The sequence below is a fragment of the Electrona antarctica genome (assembly GCF_951216825.1).
Source record: "Electrona antarctica genome assembly, chromosome: 21".
NCBI lineage: Eukaryota > Metazoa > Chordata > Actinopteri > Myctophiformes > Myctophidae > Electrona > Electrona antarctica.
In genome coordinates this window covers 7,340,652-7,364,047 of record NC_136802.1, presented here as the reverse complement: position 1 = coordinate 7,364,047, position 23,396 = coordinate 7,340,652, and the positions used below count along the sequence as shown (strand labels likewise).

Sequence of the window (23,396 nt, the reverse complement as noted above, 5' to 3'; positions counted from 1 at the left end):
TAAACACATTTAACACATTTTTTGGAGTTGTGCTGAATTGTACTGAATGCCACACAGCTGCACAGTAAAATCCTGAGATGGGAAAATGTACAGTATTTTATTTCATGATATTTGTTTTGTCACACTACCCAAGAAAAGTATATGTTCAGTATATATGCACTGCATTGCAGAGTCTTCTTCAGTGCCACTGGACTTATCTGATTACATCATTTTAATCTTTAAGACCCAAAATAAACACACAGAAAAGTGTTTCTTTCAGGCTCAGCAGAGGACAAGTATTTTTAGAAGTCCAACTAACCCTCCATTTAAGTAACCCAACTGTCCGATTAGATTAACGTCATATACTGTACTTGCACATAAGAGTGACATACTGCAGTGGACACAGACTATGATATGAACGGACAGCCGGATCTATTATGAATGCTGAGGTACTGTACATCTACCCCACACAGTATGGTAAAGACATCTACCCCACACAGTATGGTAAAGACATCTACCCCACACAGTATGGTAAAGACATCTACCACACACAGTATGGTAAAGACATCTACCACACACAGTATGGTAAAGACATCTACCACACACAGTATGGTAAAGACATCTACCACACACAGTATGGTAAAGACATCTACCACACACAGTATGGTAAAGACATCTACCACACACAGTATGGTAAAGACATCTACCACACACAGTATGGTAAAGACATCTACCACACACAGTATGGTAAAGACATCTACCACACACAGTATGGTAAAGACATCTACCCCACACAGTATGGTAAAGACATCTACCACACACAGTATGGTAAAGACATCTACCACACACAGTATGGTAAAGACATCTACCACACACAGTATGGTAAAGACATCTACCACACACAGTATGGTAAAGACATCTACCACACACAGTATGGTAAAGACATCTACCACACACAGTATGGTAAAGACATCTACCACACACAGTATGGTAAAGACATCTACCACACACAGTATGGTAAAGACATCTACCACACACAGTATGGTAAAGACATCTACCACACACAGTATGGTAAAGACATCTACCACACACAGTATGGTAAAGACATCTACCCCACACAGTATGGTAAAGACATCTACCACACACAGTATGGTAAAGACATCTACCCCACACAGTATGGTGAAGACATCTACCACACACAGTATGGTAAAGACATCTACCCCACACAGTATGGTAAAGACATCTACCACACACAGTATGGTAAAGACATCTACCACACACAGTATGGTAAAGACATCTACCCCACACAGTATGGTAAAGACATCTACCACACACAGTATGGTAAAGACATCTACCCCACACAGTATGGTAAAGACATCTACCACACACAGTATGGTAAAGACATCTACCCCACACAGTATGGTAAAGACATCTACCCCACACAGTATGGTAAAGACATCTACCACACACAGTATGGTAAAGACATCTACCACACACAGTATGGTGAAGACATCTACCACACACAGTATGGTAAAGACATCTACCCCACACAGTATGGTAAAGACATCTACCACACACAGTATGGTAAAGACATCTACCACACACAGTATGGTAAAGACATCTACCCCACACAGTATGGTAAAGACATCTACCCCACACAGTATGGTAAAGACATCTACCACACACAGTATGGTAAAGACATCTACCACACACAGTATGGTAAAGACATCTACCCCACACAGTATGGTAAAGACATCTACCACACACAGTATGGTAAAGACATCTACCACACACAGTATGGTAAAGACATCTACCACACACAGTATGGTAAAGACATCTACCACACACAGTATGGTAAAGACATCTACCACACACAGTATGGTAAAGACATCTACCACACACAGTATGGTAAAGACATCTACCACACACAGTATGGTAAAGACATCTACCACACACAGTATGGTAAAGACATCTACCCCACACAGTATGGTAAAGACATCTACCACACACAGTATGGTAAAGACATCTACCACACACAGTATGGTAAAGACATCTACCACACACAGTATGGTAAAGACATCTACCACACACAGTATGGTAAAGACATCTACCACACACAGTATGGTAAAGACATCTACCACACACAGTATGGTAAAGACATCTACCACACACAGTATGGTAAAGACATCTACCACACACAGTATGGTAAAGACATCTACCACACACAGTATGGTAAAGACATCTACCACACACAGTATGGTGAAGACATCTACCACACACAGTATGGTAAAGACATCTACCCCACACAGTATGGTAAAGACATCTACCACACACAGTATGGTAAAGACATCTACCACACACAGTATGGTAAAGACATCTACCACACACAGTATGGTAAAGACATCTACCACACACAGTATGGTAAAGACATCTACCACACAGTATGGTAAAGACATCTACCACACAGTATGGTAAAGACATCTACCACACAGTATGGTAAAGACATCTACCACACAGTATGGTAAAGACATCTACCCCACACAGTATGGTAAAGACATCTACCACACAGTATGGTAAAGACATCTACCACACAGTATGGTAAAGACATCTACCCCACACAGTATGGTAGAGACATCTACCCCACAGTATGGTAAAGACATCTACCACACACAGTATGGTAAAGACATCTACCCCACAGTATGGTAAAGACATCTACCACACAGTATGGTAAAGACATCTACCCCACACAGTATGGTAGAGACATCTACCACACACAGTATGGTAAAGACATCTACCACACACAGTATGGTAAAGACATCTACCACACACAGTATGGTAAAGACATCTACCACACACAGTATGGTAAAGACATCTACCACACAGTATGGTAAAGACATCTACCACACAGTATGGTAAAGACATCTACCACACAGTATGGTAAAGACATCTACCCCACACAGTATGGTAAAGACATCTACCACACAGTATGGTAAAGACATCTACCACACACAGTATGGTAGAGACATCTACCACACACAGTATGGTAAAGACATCTACCCCACAGTATGGTAAAGACATCTACCACACACAGTATGGTAAAGACATCTACCCCACAGTATGGTAAAGACATCTACCACACAGTATGGTAAAGACATCTACCACACACAGTATGGTAAAGACATCTACCCCACAGTATGGTAAAGACATCTACCACACAGTATGGTAAAGACATCTACCCCACACAGTATGGTAGAGACATCTACCACACACAGTATGGTAAAGACATCTACCACACACAGTATGGTAAAGACATCTACCACACACAGTATGGTAAAGACATCTACCACACACAGTATGGTAAAGACATCTACCACACAGTATGGTAAAGACATCTACCACACAGTATGGTAAAGACATCTACCACACAGTATGGTAAAGACATCTACCCCACACAGTATGGTAAAGACATCTACCACACAGTATGGTAAAGACATCTACCCCACACAGTATGGTAAAGACATCTACCCCACACAGTATGGTAAAGACATCTACCACACACAGTATGGTAAAGACATCTACCACACAGTATGGTAAAGACATCTACCCCACACAGTATGGTAAAGACATCTACCACACAGTATGGTAAAGACATCTACCACACAGTATGGTAAAGACATCTACCCCACACAGTATGGTAAAGACATCTACCACACACAGTATGGTAAAGACATCTACCACACACAGTATGGTAAAGACATCTACCACACACAGTATGGTAAAGACATCTACCACACACAGTATGGTAAAGACATCTACCACACACAGTATGGTAAAGACATCTACCACACACAGTATGGTAAGGTAGTCTGTACGATACTGAAGACATCTACCCCACACAGTATGGTAAGGTAGTCTGTACGATACTGAAGACATCTACCACACACAGTATGGTAAGGTACAAGAGAAGAGCATGAGTAGCAAGACTAATGAGAAAGACGACAATACAGTAGGTACACATAAAGTCTTCATTACACCTCCATACAGCCAGTACATCAATCAAATCAAGCGATCACGCGGCGGCCAGCGGTCAGAAGGTGGCCTTACACTAGCCGATTTTTTTCAATCTGAAATCTGATAGCACGACACACTACAGGATAATCGGAGCGGGCAAAGCAAATATCAAACATTCTTGAAGTTGATCGGGCCGATCCCAATCACGCTTTGAGCGGCCCCAAGCAGATCGATTGAGTCGGCCACCCCCCGAGCGTCAAAAATGCCCGATTATCGGCTAGTGTAAGGCCACCTTTAGTCAGCCAAACTGAAGCGTCAGGTCTGAAAGACCAGAGCCAGTTCCTCCCTCTCAACTAGCCAGCCCCCAGACCTCACTTGTCCTCACTGCAATAGGACATTCCGTGCTCGGACCGGCCTCATCAGCCATCTTTGCACCCACAAGACGTGAAGTCAATTGGTTATCTTCGCTTGCGAAGGACAAACGTAGTAATATGCTGTACTACAACGTCAGACTGAATTGATTGAAATCACACAATTCCCTCTAAGACACTTAAACCATAAACCTGGCCATTGGTGAGATCACAAATTGAGTCATCATGTCTAATGGCAAAAAGCCGCCGACCCTGGAGAAGTGTGGGGCTGTTGATGTTGTACCTTTGGGTTCTGGGGAGACCCAGGTGATGATGCGGCGCACCAGGCAACAGTTGAGCAGGACTTTCTTGGAGAAACCCGTGTGGTCGTTGACGTTGGGACAATGCTGCTGCAGGTCCTCCTTGCACTGGGGGGCGCTCTTGGCCGGTGTAGACATGATGGCTGTCTCCCAACTGCTGTAAAATGCACCATGTCATTATTAGTGTGGTTGCCAGTACACTATAGCAGCGGTTGATAAACTATCATTTAGCTGGGGACCCCCTGTAACTCCCTCAAGGACCCCTGGGGGTCCCCGGACCCCACTTTGGGAACCACTATACTTGGGCGACTTTCTTTCTTATAGATAAACTTAATTTAGTCTCACTACTCCTCCCACAGTTCTGGCGGCACACACTCGAGCCAATTATGTCAAATCGACCGGCTTCACTGGGAATCGTGTGCTTCCTGATACGTTGTATAGTTTAATTTATATACATTTATTAGTGAATTAATTTTCCCCATTGACTTAAATGGGCAAATTGCAAATTGAACTCCCATTCAAGTATATGTCTCATGGAAACCGTAAGGTCTATACAACACTTGGAGGGGAGGTTCATAGTCCAGTGGCCTATACAAAACATTACTACATCAGTCGGCCTCATGGTGGCGCTATAACATCCCACTTTATGTTTCGGTCTATTACTCTTGAACTGTTAAGTCGTAGGATAGAATAAAGAAAATCCCTGGATTCCTATTGGGTCATGACACAACTCCCCTTATAGGCCACACCCATTTGCGTCTGTATAGACTTTCCGCCATTATTAATTTACTTCAAAACACTTTTTGCTACTCCTTTTTCCAAATTTCACAAAAATTGGTACATCATCATCTATGGACCTATGTGATATATAGGCGGAATTGTGATAGTCCCTACTGTTCGTCCGTAATAGGCTTCCAAAGTTAGTGTGAGGGGGGGAGCCAAGGGCTATTTGACAAAAGATGCCAAAAATCATGAACAAAACGTCCAATCGACCCCAAATTTTAATCACATGTCAAGGGTCGTGTACTCAACCAAAAGCATTTCCACGACCCATCTGGGGGGCACCACAAATGCCAAAAAGGTAAGCATTTGATGCAAAAAAAAAACTCTCAAAATGAAACAACTGATCTCAGGAGTATTGTGACAATGTAATTGGCTTGCAAAATGTGTAGGAGGAGCCCATTTCTTAAAAAACAAAACACCCATCCCGAATGTGAATAGCACGTCTCGGCGTTGGTGCAACCACACCTGAGTCCTTATCTAACCATGAAGGCTAAATGATAAGCAGTGAGCCAGAGACACCCTTTCCACCGGTTGGTTCCCAATGGGAACCGGTTCAGTTCATTTTGTTTCTTAGGCCATGAGCCAGAGCTCCAAAATTGGAACGTTAATGAATTGAGTGGGCAAAACCATACCTATATTAGATTGTTATCACCATGAAACTTCCCCAATTAATTGCTTACACAAAGACAATGATTTATTGTATTCCAAATTTACATATGCAAATGAGGCATTATGTAGGAAAATATGCAAAATAATAGAAAATATGAAAAGGCTACTACTGTGGAAGTGTTATGTATTAATTTACTTGTATTGATCCTATAAACAATTTAATATAAGTCTAGTTTTTCTTGGAGCTCTGGCTCATGGACTAAGAACCAAAAAGAACTGAACCAGTTCCCATTGAGAACTAACCAGTGGAAAGGGGGTCTGATTGTGTGTGGTATTCAAAAGAGATGGCTGTCTGACATCAGTGACATGTACTGTGCACGAGAATGCCACACTTAGTGTAGAGCCTCGGGCACTACATTAGTACTAAGTGTACAAGTCTTTGTAGTGGTGCCGGTCAACGGGAGAATAAACTGAATAGTGCTCTTCAAAGGGACACGAAGTGGTCACACACACACTGGTAGCCAAAGTGCCAATATTCTATTATAAGACGCAGCGTTAATGTCTGTGACATAAAACATAAAACTAAAGTGTACGGTCATAATAAGATTGTAATTTGTAACGCTGGAAACGATGTAACTGCTCTCTCGTCACTGTTGAAAGTTTACACTCCCAGCCTACAGAAACCCGTGTTCAAAAGTTAGTTATTGCCAATTAATTTGAATGCAAGTTTGCTGCTCACAGACAATGGATATATATAATTTCATGTATGCCTTACAGTGTGTGCATATTGTACAATATATTCTCTTCTTCTTTTTGCCAGAGTATCATAACAAAACTGAGCAATGTTGTTATACGAAGTGCTTTCACTGCTTTCATTCTCAATATACCAATAACTAATTGGGTTTTGCTTTACACACAAACTAGGCAAGAAAGTCACTCATTTTCTCTTGTTGAATTGTTCCAGATTGCATGGTTTGGTGCTCCTGAATAAATCATGCAATTTTGATATCCCTACCTTGGTCCACACTATTATAACAACAATGCCCTTCGGGGTCCTGTTTCAAGAGAAGTTTCAGATGCCAACAGATCATAGCATCACACAACAAGCACCTACCCAGAATGGACACTTTCTTCTGAAGAGACAGACAAATTAAGCTACTGCTTAACTATGTGAATGAATTAATAAATGACTTTATTTAAGTGCCACCTCGTGGTCCATCACTCATGGGATTATATGACACCTTTTCATACAGCTACAATAATTCGGATATACACGTCTTTTTACACAGTAATGCTGATCGTCTAAACAATGAGTACAACAAAACAAAACAAAAACAAACAAAACACACTAACATGCATTGCATTCATTCCACTGCAAACTTGGGGATTGGAAAAAGCAGGTGCAGAATGTAGGCTAATTGTTATAAATTGCTCTCCTCGGCATGCATCGTCTTACCTCGCGGGCTAAGAAGAAGATGCGATATGTGTTCCCTTCTCTCCGTCCCGTGTCTCACTGTCTCTGCAAGTCATCCTCAGGTTTCACACGAGCACTTACGCTTTCCTGAGCGGATCAACGGAGTGTGAAAGGGGGCGGGGGGGAAGCAAGGAGCAAAGACCTCACTAGGGAGCAAGAAGCGGAGCCTGTGTGCGTGCGTGTACATTCGACAAACGCCGACAATATTAACTGATGGGACAAACACTTATGCTTTACAAAGACTTTTACTCTTTAAGGTTGTATTGTACAGTACGTGCACACGTATGAGAGAGACTTTCTGGCTCTTCGTCCTCACATGAACAGCCTCAATGAGCCTTCTCATTTAAAGTCAGTGCACAGTTACACACACACACACACACACACACACACACACACACACACACACACACACACACACACACACACACACACACACACACACACACACACACACACACACACACACACACACACACACACACACACACACACACACACACACACACACACAGACCTTTCTATCATTCTACATCAAAAACACCCAATATAAATCAAGAAACGGGTGCTAATACAAAACACACTTCACTCATACAAAGCCAAAGCATTTCTAAATATAAATTCATCATATTACAGTATAGTATCTTCTGTACACCAAGAGCTGCCAGCCAGCAAACTAGTGCTGTGGGAACCAACACATGGGCCACTGGTCACGAGGAGGTCCCACATTAACATTATGGATTTTCTTTCATCACAACAGTTCGATTCTCCGGCTGATCTCCTTCTCCGTCCTCCCAAGACCACGAGATACTTAAACTCCTTCACCTGGGGTAGTTGCGAACCAAGTGATTGCGAACCAAGTGAGCAATTACTATAGAAGCCGGCCTAGCTGGTCTGTGTGTGTGTGTGTGTGTGTCACGCTGTAACACCACCCGCCCGCCACCAGAGGGCTTACGAACAGAAACGATACTGTGTGTGTGTGTGTGTGTGTGTGTGTGTGTGTGTGTGTGTGTGTGTGTCAGACTGCCACAACAGCTTTGTTCGCTTCCCGCGTTTACGCGTCTTACTTGTGTCTCATTCCCTACTTTGACTGCACAGTCCATCGGTTTCCTGCTGAGAACCATGGCCTCAGATTCGGAGATGCCGATCCTCATCCCAGTCCAGTGACCGCGAACCGGTCCAGTGAGAGCTGAAGGTCTTGGACCCAAATGATGGTGGCCATATATAGCCATCACCACGAATGTGATGACCTGGAAAAGCAGCTATGGATGTTTTTTTTAGCCCAATGACTGTTTTTCATGCAAAACAAATGCTTGCAATGGATTCAGAATCTTGGGGGGGAAAAGCCTAGTTCGACCCCTCACATGCAACGTTTATGCTTAATTTAAGACTAGTCATTTTATCTACCCAAACACATTGTTTCAGACCATATGCAGGGTAATATGAAGGTCCTGGGTCAGACCGGTCTGCTAGCCTATTCTCCATATGCAGACCGCGGCCATCTTACCATATAAGTTAATGGCAAGGTGCTACCTAGGTGCAACTTCCAATGGCAGCTCATTCATCCAAACAGAAAAGTCCTATCTAATTGTATTAAACAACATCAAACTCACCAACATTGCAGCTCTACGGAAATCTTGAATTATTCTCTTTCTATCCTCAAAGTGTTTGTTTCATAAAACTCCACTGTATACATGTTATGAGCTACTTTGTGTCCTTGCAGGTGATTCTTTTTCTAAGTGCTGGAGTTTGGAAGTGCTCGTTAGATATCACTCAACTGCCCTGTGTACCACCTGTTTTGAATTAGAACATAATGCAAGAGGCAGCAAGACATTGCTTTACTGAAAACGAGTGCTTCCAAACTGATGGAAACATGGCCGCTGTCTGCACATGGCCTATAGCTACACTGAGGCTCCAAATCTGTCCATCACTGCAGTGACCTTCCTGAGGGACAATGACTTTCCTGCGGTGTGTACTTCTCTATCTAAGATCTTCAGACATCCTGTTCTCTTGATGCAATCAATTATTTGTCGGCTTTGTTCAGTTACACATGCTCGTTGCCAGGTTCCATCCAAACAACATTAATTACTGCACTGTGGCGGTGGAAAAAGAACTACCAACTACTAATAAGTACATTTACATATATATACAAGTGCTATACTTAATTAAAACGTTGATGTACTTTTACTTGTGTGTCCATTTTTCCAACGCTTTATACTTCTACTCCTTATACTCTCTGCTTAGGCGCGATTCATACTCCTATTTTAGAGCCGAATAAAAGTCGGTTCGGCTCTGTAGAGCCTACAATGTGACGTCATTTGAGGTTCGGGGGGAGGGTACCGTCCTAAAGTCGGCTCTTCGGTGCTACTGAAAATTTCTGACGAGCCGAAGTCATTTCGGCACTACAGCGCTGAAACAGCGGTAAAATAGGAGTATGAATCGGCCCTTACAAGCTCACAGCATGTCACGTCACACTTTTAGATCTACAAGCTCACAGCATGTCACGTCACACTTTTAGATATACAAGCTCACAGCATGTCACATCACACTTTTAGATCTACTATTTTTGGAGGCCACCATTGTACTTTTACTCATGTAAAATGAATAGACTATTTCTATATTAGTCCACTTGCCAGAATGTGAACCCGGACATGTTGAGTACACCAACGTTTTATGTTATAAATGTTGAGTATGGGTCCCCAGCATGTAGAAACTGCCATATGCTAAACTTGCATATGTTGAGCAATTTACATAATTGGCATAATGTGTGACCAAACACCAAACCTTGGTATACTCAACATGTCCGGGTTCACATGGGGCTCTATGGGCTGGCAAGTAGACTATATCGTGGTATTGCTACTTGTACATCTGAGTACTTCTTCCACCGTTTCTCTTGTTTCTTTGAAAGTCTCAGAGCCATAGAGTAGAATCGGCTCAACGGTCGTCCTAAATATTTTTACTTTTAACATCTTACTAAGCTGGGATGACCAGATCTTATGCATGTCATTGCAGGCTGACCAGGCCATATCCGCGGTCGCTGGGATGACCAGATCTTATGCATGTCATTGCAGGCTGACCAGGCCATATCCGCGGTCACTGGGATGACCAGATCTTATGCATGTCATTGCAGGCTGACCAGGCCATATCCGCGGTCGCTGGGATGACCAGATCTTATGCATGTCATTGCAGGCTGACCAGGCCATATCCGCGGTCGCTGGGATGACCAGATCTTATGCATGTCATTGCAGGCTGACCAGGCCATATCCGCGGTCGCTGGGATGACCAGATCTTATGCATGTCATTGCAGGCTGACCAGGCCATATCCGCGGTCGCTGGGATGACCAGATCTTATGCATGTCATTGCAGGCTGACCAGGCCATATCCGCGGTCGCTGGGATGACCAGATCTTATGCATGTCATTGCAGGCTGACCAGGCCATATCCGTAGTCGAAAAATGATGACGATGACTTCTTCCACCACTACTGTACTGTGATATAGATTAGATGTCGGATGACTATAAAACAGCCCAGATAGTAAATGTAATTAATTGCTTCCCCATAGATGATAAAATGACCACGACAGTATGTCATGTATAGATGGGAGGGGGCTGCTTGTACCGGTGTAAGGGGACTGAGAAAGTCATAATATGCTTGTGTTGTTTTCGTCGACTAAAACGAAGACGAAAAATGTTCGTCGACTACCTTTTTCCACTGACGAAAACTAAATGGAAACTAAATGAAAACTAAGCTATGATGACTAAAACTAAAATTTTACACTTGGTTGCATGCTGAAAATAGCCGATCTACAAGCTCACAACGTGACGCAGCGCGACGCGTTGTGAGCTTGTAGATCGGCTATTTTCAAAACGAAGACGAAAAATGTTCGTCGACTACCTTTTTCCACTGACGAAAACTAAATGGAAACTAAATGAAAACAAAGCTATGATGACTAAATATATTGACAATTTCGTCAACAAATAAAAACTAGACTAAAATGTTAGGAAGGGACTAGTGGACAAGAGATCCAGTATGGGTCATTTTACACTTGGTTGCATGCTGAAAATAGCCGATCTACAAGCTCACAACGCGTCGCGCTGCGAAGCGTTGTGAGCTTGTAGATCTGCTATTTTCAGCAAGTGTAAAATCAGTAATTACGACAGCATCAAGGCCCACCGAAATACATTTTAGTCGACTAAATCACCTGTAAATTTAGTCGACTAAAATCTTATGACATATAGTAGACTAAAACTAGACTAACAATAAAACATTCCAGGTGACTAAAATGTGACTAAAACTAAATGAAAACTAATGAAATTTGCTGCCAAAAACAATGTATAGATGGGGAGGAGATTGTACCGTAAGGGGACTGAGAAAGTGATAATATGCATCATATAATCATCATCCCAGCAGGCCAGAGTCATACTGTCTGTCTGTCTGACACCGGAGACGGCTGTCTCTGGCTGCTCTCTCAAGAGTGAAACAGTATGCAGTGAGACACAGCATGGCGTACAGTCAGTACAATCATACCAGCACCAGGACCCCAGAGAACACTCCTGGCCTGAGGGAGACTGGCTGAATGGCATCATTTAGCTGTATTATTACTAGGAGAAGTTTGGAAGTGGTTTGCAAGTTTCCTTCGTTATACTTCGCTAAAGGGCGAGGGTGAAGAGAAGTGCAGAGCTTATTTTAATTTGCCATTAACTAAACTTCTGCCTGCACATTTTGCCCACCTTGCAGTTCCGTCTCTCTCGTCTGTTGCGTACATGCCTTCATGTCCGCTACCTCTTACCCATAGTCGGAGATAGGGTTGCACGATTTAATTAATGTCATCAAAAAAAAATGGTGGCTTTATGTTTCAGTCCTCGTCTCCAATACACCAATACACAAGGACTAATATAACCGCAGCATTGTACACTTAATCTCCCCATCTGTTAGGCGCACAGAGGAACTATAGAGAGTATGCACATGCATGATTTTCCCATCAGGACACGCCCCCCTCATCTAGACTGAGTGGCAAAACATTGAGCAGCATGGAGTGTTGGAGTTTGGAAGCGCTCGTTGGAAATCACCCAACCGTCCTGCGTACCACCTGTTTCTAAATGTCACATAATGCAGGAGGCAGCAAAATGTTGTGTTATTGAAAACAAGCACTTACTTAGAAAAATAATGAAATGCAGGGCATTTCTTGACAGAAAGTAGCTCATAACGTTTCTATGGTGGATTTTTATGAAACAAAAACTTTGCAGATAGAAAGAGGATAATTCAAGCTTTTCGTACAGCTGTAATGTTGGTGAGTTTAACATTGTTTAATGCAATCAGACAGGACTCTAGTGTTTGGATGAATGGGCTGTCAAGGCCAGAAAGTAGTTTTTTGCCACTCAGTGGGCGTTCCCGCATAATTTCCAGGTACGATAATGGCACGCGCATACCCTCTATAACATTTTACAGTACAATAATCCACAAACTCATTATGAAATGATAAACACATTTTCTTAATCAATTAATAATCATGTTTACACTATTAAAGTTATATGGATTACCATTTTAACAATAACTGAGTATTACAGTAGTTAACAAATGTCTAAATAAAATAAATCAGGCTAATTTCATCAGCAGGTGGGTGGTATTGATCTCTATTCCATATCCCACCTAGCCCGAGAAGCATTCCTTTTGGGCTTTATGATGAAATGAAATGAAATGAAATGAAATGAAATCTATATTTACCCAGGGTATCTGGGCTAAGCTCAAGAACTTGTTTCCAGCCAGGCCCTGCTCATAGAACACATTTCATCGTAGTGGTTCAATGCCTTGTTCAAGGGCACTTCGGCGGTGGTAATTTTAACGTGTCGGACGGCTGATTCGAACTGGGAACCTTCCGGTATCAAGACCGCGCCGCTATCCGTTCGGCCACCGCTGCCACGGATGGCAACTAATCATGTTGTCATCACCGATTTGTAGTCATCAAGCAGGAAACCCGAATAAGAAGTATCCAAAATTATCCCCCGCGATGATAATTTTAGGGCCTACCCAATAAAACTCTTGATGCGGCATAGTTTCGCTGACTTTTGAGGGGCGCTACCGCCACCTATATTCAGCTATTAGTGTAGATTTTCGTCTTACACAAACATTAAATTCCCATTGACAATGAATGGAGAATTTATGTCATGTGTCTGAGCAAATCTGTATTTTTGTGCTACACAAAGGTGCGGCATAGTTTCGCTGACTTTTGAGGGGCGCTACCGCCACCTATATTCAGCTATTAGTGTAGATTTTCGTCTTACACAAACATTAAATTCCCATTGACAATGAATCGAGAATTTATGTGACTGAGCAAATAGACTTGTTACATGATGATGTACGTGTGTGAAGTGATATAAATATCACTTCACACGGGTGTGATTTTAAATACAAAATAAATTATAAATGTGAGTGTACTTTCCAGAGACTATTGAGCGTCTGTATACCTTTGTTATCCCACAGGGAATTCTATTTTAAGGCCCTAAAATTATCACAGGGAAGGAATTATTATGACTACAACGTGACGTAAGTTACCATCTGCTCCCGGACTGATGTACGATGTAGCAACACAGAGCAGGCTTTCCTCCGAGCGAGGTGGAAAGCCTGGTGACGCAGTGTTTTTGGGCAGCAAATTTTGATTTTAGTTATAGTCTCTTGAATAGTTTTAGTTTTAGTCACATTTTAGTCACCTGGAATGTTTTAGTGTAAGTCTAGTTTTAGTCAACTAAATGTCATAAGATTTTAGTCGACTAGTTTTTATTTGTTGACGAAATTGTCAGTATATTTAGTCTTAGTCATCATAGTGGAACAGTGGAAAAATCTAGTCGACGAACATTTTTCGTGTTCGTTTTTTTTTCGTGTTAGCCGATCTACAAGCTCTCAATGCGTCGCATTGTGTGCTTGTAGATCGGCTATTTTCAAATGGCCGAAATGTATAGGGTTGAAGTGGTTAATGTATGTTTTCTAATGGAAATTAAAATCGCCACACTAAAGTTTTCAAATAATATAAATTTTCACTCCGAGATGTAGTGGAGTAGAATTAAAAGTACTGGAAATTGGAAATACTCAAGTGAAGTACAAATACCTCAAATTTGTACTTAAGTACAGTACTTAAGTAAAAATACTTTTAGTTACTTTCCACCACTGAATCTTGGTCAGGTAAACTCCATACACCCTCCAAAACAATCAATACAACACAATACAATACAGCACAACCGTCTGATGAGAATACACTGTATTGTGGCGTCCATTTTCCTCTCGGCCTGAAAGATGAGAGCTATATATTGTGCTTCGCGGAAACAATAGTCGCTTATACTTATTTACTTACACGGCTCTGAAATCAATACAGTGACGGTTTTGACCCTTAGCGAGTAATAGGATACTAGCGTTCACTTCACATACAGGCTACACAAGTCAAAGCGAGTGTCGGAATTTAATATGGATAATGACTAATATAACCCATTTTGGGCGGGAACCCCGTTTGGTGTTTTAAAGCATTAGGTTATACTTTAGCTATTGAAAAATAGCAGATCTACAAGCTTGTAGTGCGGCACCGAGTGCTATTTTTTAAATATCGTGAAAATGTTGTGCAAATCTTTGAATATATATTCTTTCAGAGTGAACGTTTTTAACTCAAATATTTGCTTTTGTGGGGGTCGCTGGAACAACATATTTTCAGATGGGGCTCGGCGGCCAATTACATATATTTTTGGGGGTCCTTGACATGAAAATGTTTGAGAACCACTGATACAGAAACATGGGTTTTTTCAGAAAACTAAACTGTCAGGATTTAGAAGATTGAGAAGTCCTCAGGTCTAAATGGGATAATAATAATATAACTATTATCGTAATAATAATAATAATAATACAGTAACTTTTGAATAGGGCCTAGTTAAAACAAATATGTAAAATGGGCTTCGAAGATCAGACATTTTCACAAAGACAACAACTGTAGAAGTATGCACCTAGTGGCAGCGGTGGCCGAACGGATAGCGGCGCGGTCTAGATACCGGAAGGTTCCCAGTTCGAATCAGCCGTCCGACACGTTAAAATTACCACCGCTGAAATGCCCTTGAACAAGGCATCAACCACTACGATGAAATGTGTTCTATGAGCAGGGCCTGGCTGGAAACAAGTTCTTGAGCTTAGCCCAGATACCCTGGGTAAATATAGATTTCATTTCATTTCACCTGGTTTAGTCACATTAAAATACCAACAGCTTAACTCATTCTAGGCCAAGTACTTATTTGACTTCTTTTAACAAATAGCCATACAGGCCTTATGTTCTTAGCTTACGCATGTTTCATGATAACTACTTTTTATGTATGTGATGTATTGCCATGCTTTTTGTTCTTGCTTAATGTAAATTGCTCTGGATTAAGAGTGTCTGCTAAAAGCCTAAATTGTAAAAACATTAACGTTTGTTTTGTTTTGTTTTTTACTTAAAAATAAATCTTACAACTCTTTCTAAAAAATCACACCCGTGTGAACTGAGTGGTGCAAGGTCTTATATAGCCTGATCAGCTGTGGTCTGACATAATGTCAGTGACCATAGTAACCATGCTCATTCTTTTGAGGGACAGGTACACAAACACACACACACACACGGGTACTAACAAAGCCAGTTGCTGGAGTGGTTTGCACCACTCAAAAAAAGCCTGTGAACTATTGCTACTGCCATTTAGCTACCGGTATGTATGAGTTAATCTGTTGGCACGGTTAATTGTAAAGGTTAATTGTAAAGGTTAATTGAAAAGGTTAATGCTGGATAATAAAATGTATGTGATTGTCTGACTCACAACCGAGCAAATGCAGTTACATGCCAATCTTGGCTTTTTTTTAATTTGTATTATTATCATGCTCTAATTATGTACCAATACTAATTACCATGTGAAATGGAATTCAGCACTTTTTTATGGCCAATTGACAGTAGTCCTACTCTTGTAAGAAGACAACACAGTCAGCATAATGAAAATGTACAGAGAGATCATTCCATCTGTTCATGTTTGCCTGGGCTTTCCTTTCACTCATCGCTGCTCTCACTTGTTAAATCGAGTGTGGCGTCTATAGATTAAACCATTTTGACCTGGGAACGATTCTACAAATGTCTAAAACACAGTTTTCTGAAAAACCTACGTTTCTATGTCAGTGGTGCAGGTGCTCAACCTTTTTCATGTCAAGGACCCCCAAAAATATCTGGAGTTGGCCGCCGACCCCCATCTGAAAATATGTTGTTCCAGAGACCCTGCAGAAGCAAAGATTTGAGTTGAAAACATTTGCTCTGAAAGAATATTTATTCAAAGATTTGCGCCACATTTTCTCGATTTTCAAAAATAGCAGGCTCATAGCGCGGCACGCTATGAGCTTGTAGATCTGCTATTTTTCAATAGCTAAAGTATAACATAATGCTTTAAACACCAAAAGGGGTTCCTGTTGAGAATGGGTTAAACGTGCAAGATTAGCTCCACACACACACAAACAAAAGAAATATATCATTGAGTAGGGGTGTAAAAATTTACATTTGACTGCACCAATAAGTCGTGGACCCGGCCGGGATCAATCTGAATGGACCATGAATCGGACGATGGTTCGGTTATTGCTTCACTCAAGCTTTGCAGTTAATTCTACATTATTGACTAACCTTCCGCGGAACACTCACTGTGATGGATCGTTTACAAGTCATTACCTTCAAAATGACCGCCTCTCATTCATCTCGTCTCGTCTGGCCATGACCCCCCCCCCCTTGTGCTTGTTTACTGTGAGGTAAACAAGCAATACCAACATTACAGTGTAGAGCGTGCCGTCAAATCTAAAATCTAAAGCTTGGAATAAGTGGGTGACTTTGGATATCACATGGAAGAAATGCTCATCCCTTTCTTTGACCTATTCACACTTTGGGGTTATGCCATAGCCTAGGGCAGTGGTTCCCAAAGTGGGGTCCGGGGACCCCCAGGGGTACTTGAGGGAGTTCCAGGGGGGACCCAGCTAAATGATAGTTAGGAACCAAATGGACCCTTATGGGTCTGTAACTCAGAGAGTGTACAAATGGACCCGTTAGTATATGTCCACTGCTGCACATACACTCACCATGCACACTCCACAAAGTCCACATAGATATTATTCTAAGGGCACAAAGACTCTCACTCTCCACTCTGGAGACCCACAAGGAACCTTTCCCACCCCGTGCCCTCTGTGGATAGTATGTGTCACTTTCCGAGGCCATGTGTTGGAATGCCTCCATAAATTATTCAGCCGTGGTGCCTGGCTGCCATCGGAAGATAATGGTGACCCCTTTATTATCGGTCAGCAGCATGCAGAGATATTGTACAAGCCCGATTTATATGTGCAACATCGCATCGAGTGAGCTTTTAGATCGGCTATTTGCGGCTCGTGACACCAATATATGAATGAGCATAAATCAGGCCGTAGTTGTACCAGCAACTGCACTGCCTAGCCCATTTTGGCCTGATGTCGAAATTTAAAAAAAAAAAGTAATCTAAATCCTGACAGTTTTCTGAAATACCTATGTTTCTGCATCAGTGGTGCTCAATATTTCAATATTTCAAGGACCCCTAAAATGATATGTAATCGGCCACTGACCCCCATCTGAAAATATGTTATTCCAGGGACCTCCCAGAAGATCTGCTATTTTTCAATAGCTAAAGCATAACATAATGCTTAAAACACCAAAAGGGGTTCCCGCCCAGAATGGTCTAGTACCTAGATGGAGATCGCCTTCTGGGTGAGGCTGCAATAGTGCTGATTTCGTCGACTAAAACTTTGACAAAAATGTTCGTAGACTACCTTTACCATGGAAAACTAAAAAAAGTAAGCCAAGATGACTAAAACAAAGACTAAAACTAAATATATTGACAATTTAGTCAAATAAAAACTAGACTATATGTTAGGGGAGGGACTAGTGGAGAAGATATCCAGTAGAACTAAAAGACATGTAATTTTATGCTCATGGTTGCATGCTGACAATAGCAGATCTACAAGCTTGCAACGTGACGCAGCATGTGAGCTTGTAGATCGGCTATTTTTAGCATGTAACATTTTAGTCAACTACTGTAAATCAACTGTAGATTTAGTCAACTATGATGTCTAGTAGACTAAAACTAAAAACATTTCAGGTGACTAAAATGTGACTAAAACTCGAAGAAAAATCCCAAGACTGAAAATGTTTTTTTTGTAAATCTGCACTGATCATTAAAATGACCCCTATGAAATCTTCAGGAGTGAAATCCGTCCCCAGGACTGAGGACTTTAACCCATTTTGGGGCGGGAACCCCTTTTGGTGTTAGCATTATGTTATGCTTTAGCTATTGAAAAATAGCAGATCTACAAGCTCATAGCGCGGCACCAAGTGGCGCGCTACGAGCTTGTAGGTCTGCTATTTTGGAAAAATAAAAACGACATGGAAACATATCTTTTTCAGAAAACGGTCAAAATGGGTTAAGCCCTGGGTGGAGCACAGGAGCACAGGGTTGAATATAATGTGCACTTTGTGGTGCAAGATCACTTTCAAGGGCACTCTCTTCTCTTTCAGCTCATCAAAGGAGAAGTCCAGTCACTCGGCACCAAGTGCGCCATAATTAGCACGGAGCAAAGGTCAGGGAATTAATCCATTCTGAACGGGAACCCATTTGTGTTTTAAGCATTATTTTATGCTTTAGCTATTGAAAAATAGCAGATCTACAAGCTCATAGCGCTGCACTCGGTGCCGCGCTATGAGCTTGTAGATCTGCTATTTTTTAAAAATCGTGAAAATGTGGCGCAAATCTTTGAATATATATTCTTTCACAGCGAACGTTTTTAACTCAAATCTTTGCTTCCAGGGGGGGTCCCTGGAACAACATATTTTCAGATGGGGGTCGGAGGCCAAATACATATAATTTTTGAAGTCCTTGACATGAAATATTGAGCACCACTGATATAGAAACATCGACGTCAGGCCTAAATGGATTAATGTCACCTGCCAGGCAGACACGGTACAGGATCATTAATGTCACCTGCCAGGCAGACACGGTACAGGATCATTAATGTCACCTGCCAGGCAGACACGGTACAGGACCAGGCAGACACGGTACAGGATCATGGCACATCTTTGTGTCAGCAACTGTATCTTTTTTGCATAATTGACCCCTGGGGGAAGGGTGTCAGAGGAACAGCAGCAGTGAGAGTGAAACACAGCAACTTGCTCTCGACTCTGAAGTCAAAGAGCACAAAAATAAAATAATAATAATAAACATGAAATAAAATAGATGCTTAGGTTCTTCTGACACTGCAGTGGGGCGCCCAAGTTATACATGTACAATCAATTAATACATGCAAGTCAAAATGTATAGCTAGACTCCAAATAAATGTAGTTGCTGTACAGTGTCAATTGGTTTCTGTTGTCCACACCACACCACAAGTCTCCTACTTCTCATTACAAATCATACTTTAAACTGTACCAGCATTCACAGCATTATAGAACATCAGAGATGATGCAGATTGCAGAATGTACCAAATATCTATATATATCTAATTTAGCACACCGACATTGTACTAAAACATATAAATGAGACACATGGAATATGGCAAAGGCAATATATGGGGCAACATAAAGCCATTCACCACTATATGTGTCCAAATGTGACTGAGGGACTGCCATTGGATTTTTTTGAATTTTCATTTTTTCATGTCATAAGAAAGCAGGGAATCATAGCTTCAAATTGACATATTGGTTGTTCAGTTTGACCCACCAGTTTTAGAGATATGGCTTATAGAGTAATGTCTTGCAGAAAACAGCAAGTTGAGAAAACAGGCTTGAAAGGTTCACTTCTGTGGTCTCTAACATTACACCTAGCTGCATGTTTAAGCATTTATTTCATATTTACATGTCGATTTCAGCTCTGACACTTATTTCAGACATGCTCTAGTATGTGAAGAGTCTGCCTGTGCTATTAACTCATTCTGGAGATTTTTACAGCCTTATTGTAGAGGGAAATGAATGGACACTCTTAAACTAAACCATGAACAAGACAGAGGCCCTTCCTTAGGTTAACAGGCATTTCCTCTATACAACCACTTGGGGTCAGTGTTGCACACTAGGAGGCCTCTCTCACCGAAGTTACAGTATTATATCTGATTGATTGATTGATTGAAGTATTTATTAACAGAGAATTACAGTACATTTCAAGCACAACTCAAAACAAAACTGTTAACTGTGGACGACACCATAAAGCCTTACACTTGTTTACAATAGGGTCCACCATGTTCAATTCATCATAACATTTAGAGACGTACAAATATACACTTCTATATAGCCAAAAACAGGAAATCATCATAGAGGAGGTACAAATGGGGGGAAAAACATATACAGTGAGGGGAAAAAGGTGTAGGTGGGGGATACAGATTTTACGGGGGCCGGTTTCGAAATGCAGCCGTCCAAAGGTGCCCTTTGAGAGCGGTTTTGAAGGAGTCAAGGGACCTTTGAGAGCGGTTTTGAAGGAGTCAAGGGACCTTTGAGAGCGGTTTTGAAGGAGTAGATAGATTTAGTCATTTAGAAATGAATGACAACAAAAATGACCCTACATAATATAGCAAACGGATAGATGAAGATTCAGTACAACCATTACAAAACAAGACTTGTGCTAATGATGGGAGTCAAGGCAATAGTTAAACTGCCATTTATAACAACCCGGTCTGATCATTTGCCTAATTAGCCTGATGTAGCCTTGCATGCTGCGTGCACTCAAGTCAGAGCCTTTAACACATTTTGGGCAGGAACCCCTTTTGGTGTTTTAAGCATTATGTTATACTTTAGCTATTGAAAAATAGCAGATATACAAGCTCATAGCGCGCCACAGAGTGCCGCGCTACAAGCTTGTAGGTCTGCTATTTTTGAAAAATCGTGAATGTGGTGCAGATCTTTGAATATATATTCTTTCAGAGCCAACGCTTTTAACTCAAATCTTTGAATATATATTCTTTCAGAGCCAACGCTTTTAACTCAAATCTTTGCTTCTGGGTCCCTGGAACAACATATTTTCAGATGGGGGTCGGCGGCAAATTACATATAATCTTGGGGGTTCTTGACATGAAAATGTTTGAGAACGACTGACATAGAAACATGGGTTTTTCAGAAAACTGATTTAGAAGACATTTGTAGAATCGTTCCCAGGTCTAAATGGGTTAACAATCATTTTCCATCCGAGTGGCTCGGATATTTAGCAGTGTGTTTTGGGTCATCTCATCTATAATGAGGACCCGCTGTTCCCGGGGACTCCAGAGGACATCGTGTCATGGAGTATCGGCGGCGCTCAAGTGCAGAATTAACCCATTTTGACCTGAGATCAGATTCTAAAAATGTCTTCTACATCCTGACAGTTTTCTGAAAAAGTTATGTTTATGTCAGTGGTTCTTCGATTTTTCAAAAATAGCAGACCTACAAGCTCGTAGCGCGCCACTCGGTGGCGCGCTATGAGCTTGTAGGTCTGCTATTTTTCAATAGCTAAAGCATAACATAATGCTAACACCAAAAGGGGTTCCCGCCCCAAAATGGGTTAAGAGCCGGCTTGTACTACGACCACCCACTGGGCCAGGAGGACAGACAGACGGCCCAGTCCAGTTGGCCGCTTGTCCAATCTGTCCCCAATGGTTCTGCCACCGTGTATGGCCTTCTGCCCGACACAGTTCTGACTACATTAACCCGTTTAGACCTCAGAACTGATTCTACAAAATGTCTTCTAATTCTAAATCATGTCAGTGGTGCTCAACGTTTTTCACGTCAAGGACCCCCAGAATTATCTGTATTTGGCCGCCGACCCCCATCTGAAAATATGTTGTTCCAGGGACCCCCCCCCCCCCCAGAAGCAAAGATTTGAGTTAAAAATGTTCGCTCTGAAATAGAACTAAAAAACATCACCAGGATGCAACTGGGACATACCCGGTATCCTCAGTGATGTATCCCAAGGTCCTCAGGGTTTCGGGGTCTTCCAACATCATACCCCTCACTCGGGTGACCCAGCCGGGGTGATCAAGTCCCTTCTTACGTCCCAGTAGCTACCCTCGATCAGCCCCCCAAGGGAAAAACCAGGGACAAACAATCCGCTGCTCCAGAACTACTCTGCCGGTACTGGGCGTGCCATCCGGAGAGTGGAGGGACTAGGCACTGTGGGTTGACTCCTGGTCGGGCACTTCCTACGTCTCACCAGGTCCTCTCCTGCTCTCACCAGGAGTACAACCAGGACCTGTGCGTTGCACCAGATTCCAGCACCAGAATATATATTCAAAGATTTGCGCCACGTTTTTTCTAAAATAGCAGGTCTACAATCTCGTAGCGCGGCACTCAGTGCCGTGCTATGAGCTTGTAGATCTGCAATTTTTTAATAGCTTTTTAATCTTTCACCTTTATTTTATATTTTTCATAGAGGGACAGACAGTAGGCTGACAGGAAATGGGGGAGTGACATGCAGTAAAGGCCGTCGGGATCGGGAGTCGAACCCGCTGCACACTGCCAGACTCGGACTACCGGCCAAGGTGCCTGGACCGCTGAGACCAGGCCACTTAAACCTAATACTTAGTTGAATTGATTCCCAAGGGCCCCATATACTTACTGCAGTTGACAGGATTCCCAAGGGCTCTACACAAAATATGTTTAGCCGAACATAACCAGTCTACGGTTACAGCAGGTGAAGTATTTATAAAGATCTTGATGTATTTTTGACTGAAGGAGACGAAATTAGATCCTAACAACACAGGCCGATATGCCCTCAAGCAGCCAGCGTATATAGTAGTGTATAGTGTGGCTTCACCACTATGAACACAGCATTGTGATTCGTGCAGCTCTGAACTCACTCAGTCATCACTC

At 42.0% G+C, this 23,396-nt stretch overlaps 1 protein-coding gene across 6 annotated transcripts in view; it reads right to left on the bottom strand.

Annotated features, from left to right (window-relative positions):
* The window catches only part of kcnip4a (potassium voltage-gated channel interacting protein 4a), a 329,293-nt gene that overhangs the window by 294,837 nt on the left and 11,060 nt on the right, over positions 1–23,396 (bottom strand). The window contains exons 1-2 of one of the 6 annotated variants that reach the window (XM_079491659.1): positions 7,509–7,563; positions 4,645–4,817 (exon numbers count right to left, since the gene is read on the bottom strand). The exons of 3 other annotated variants lie outside the window; for them this stretch is intronic. In XM_079491659.1, coding sequence (XP_079347785.1) covers positions 4,645–4,798 — 154 coding nt within the window. In that variant the 5' untranslated portion in view covers positions 4,799–4,817; positions 7,509–7,563. Of the gene's footprint in view, positions 1–4,644; positions 4,818–7,508; positions 7,564–23,396 lie in introns of those variants that run through there. 2 more of the 6 variants (XM_079491657.1, XM_079491658.1) reach the window with 2 other exon arrangements.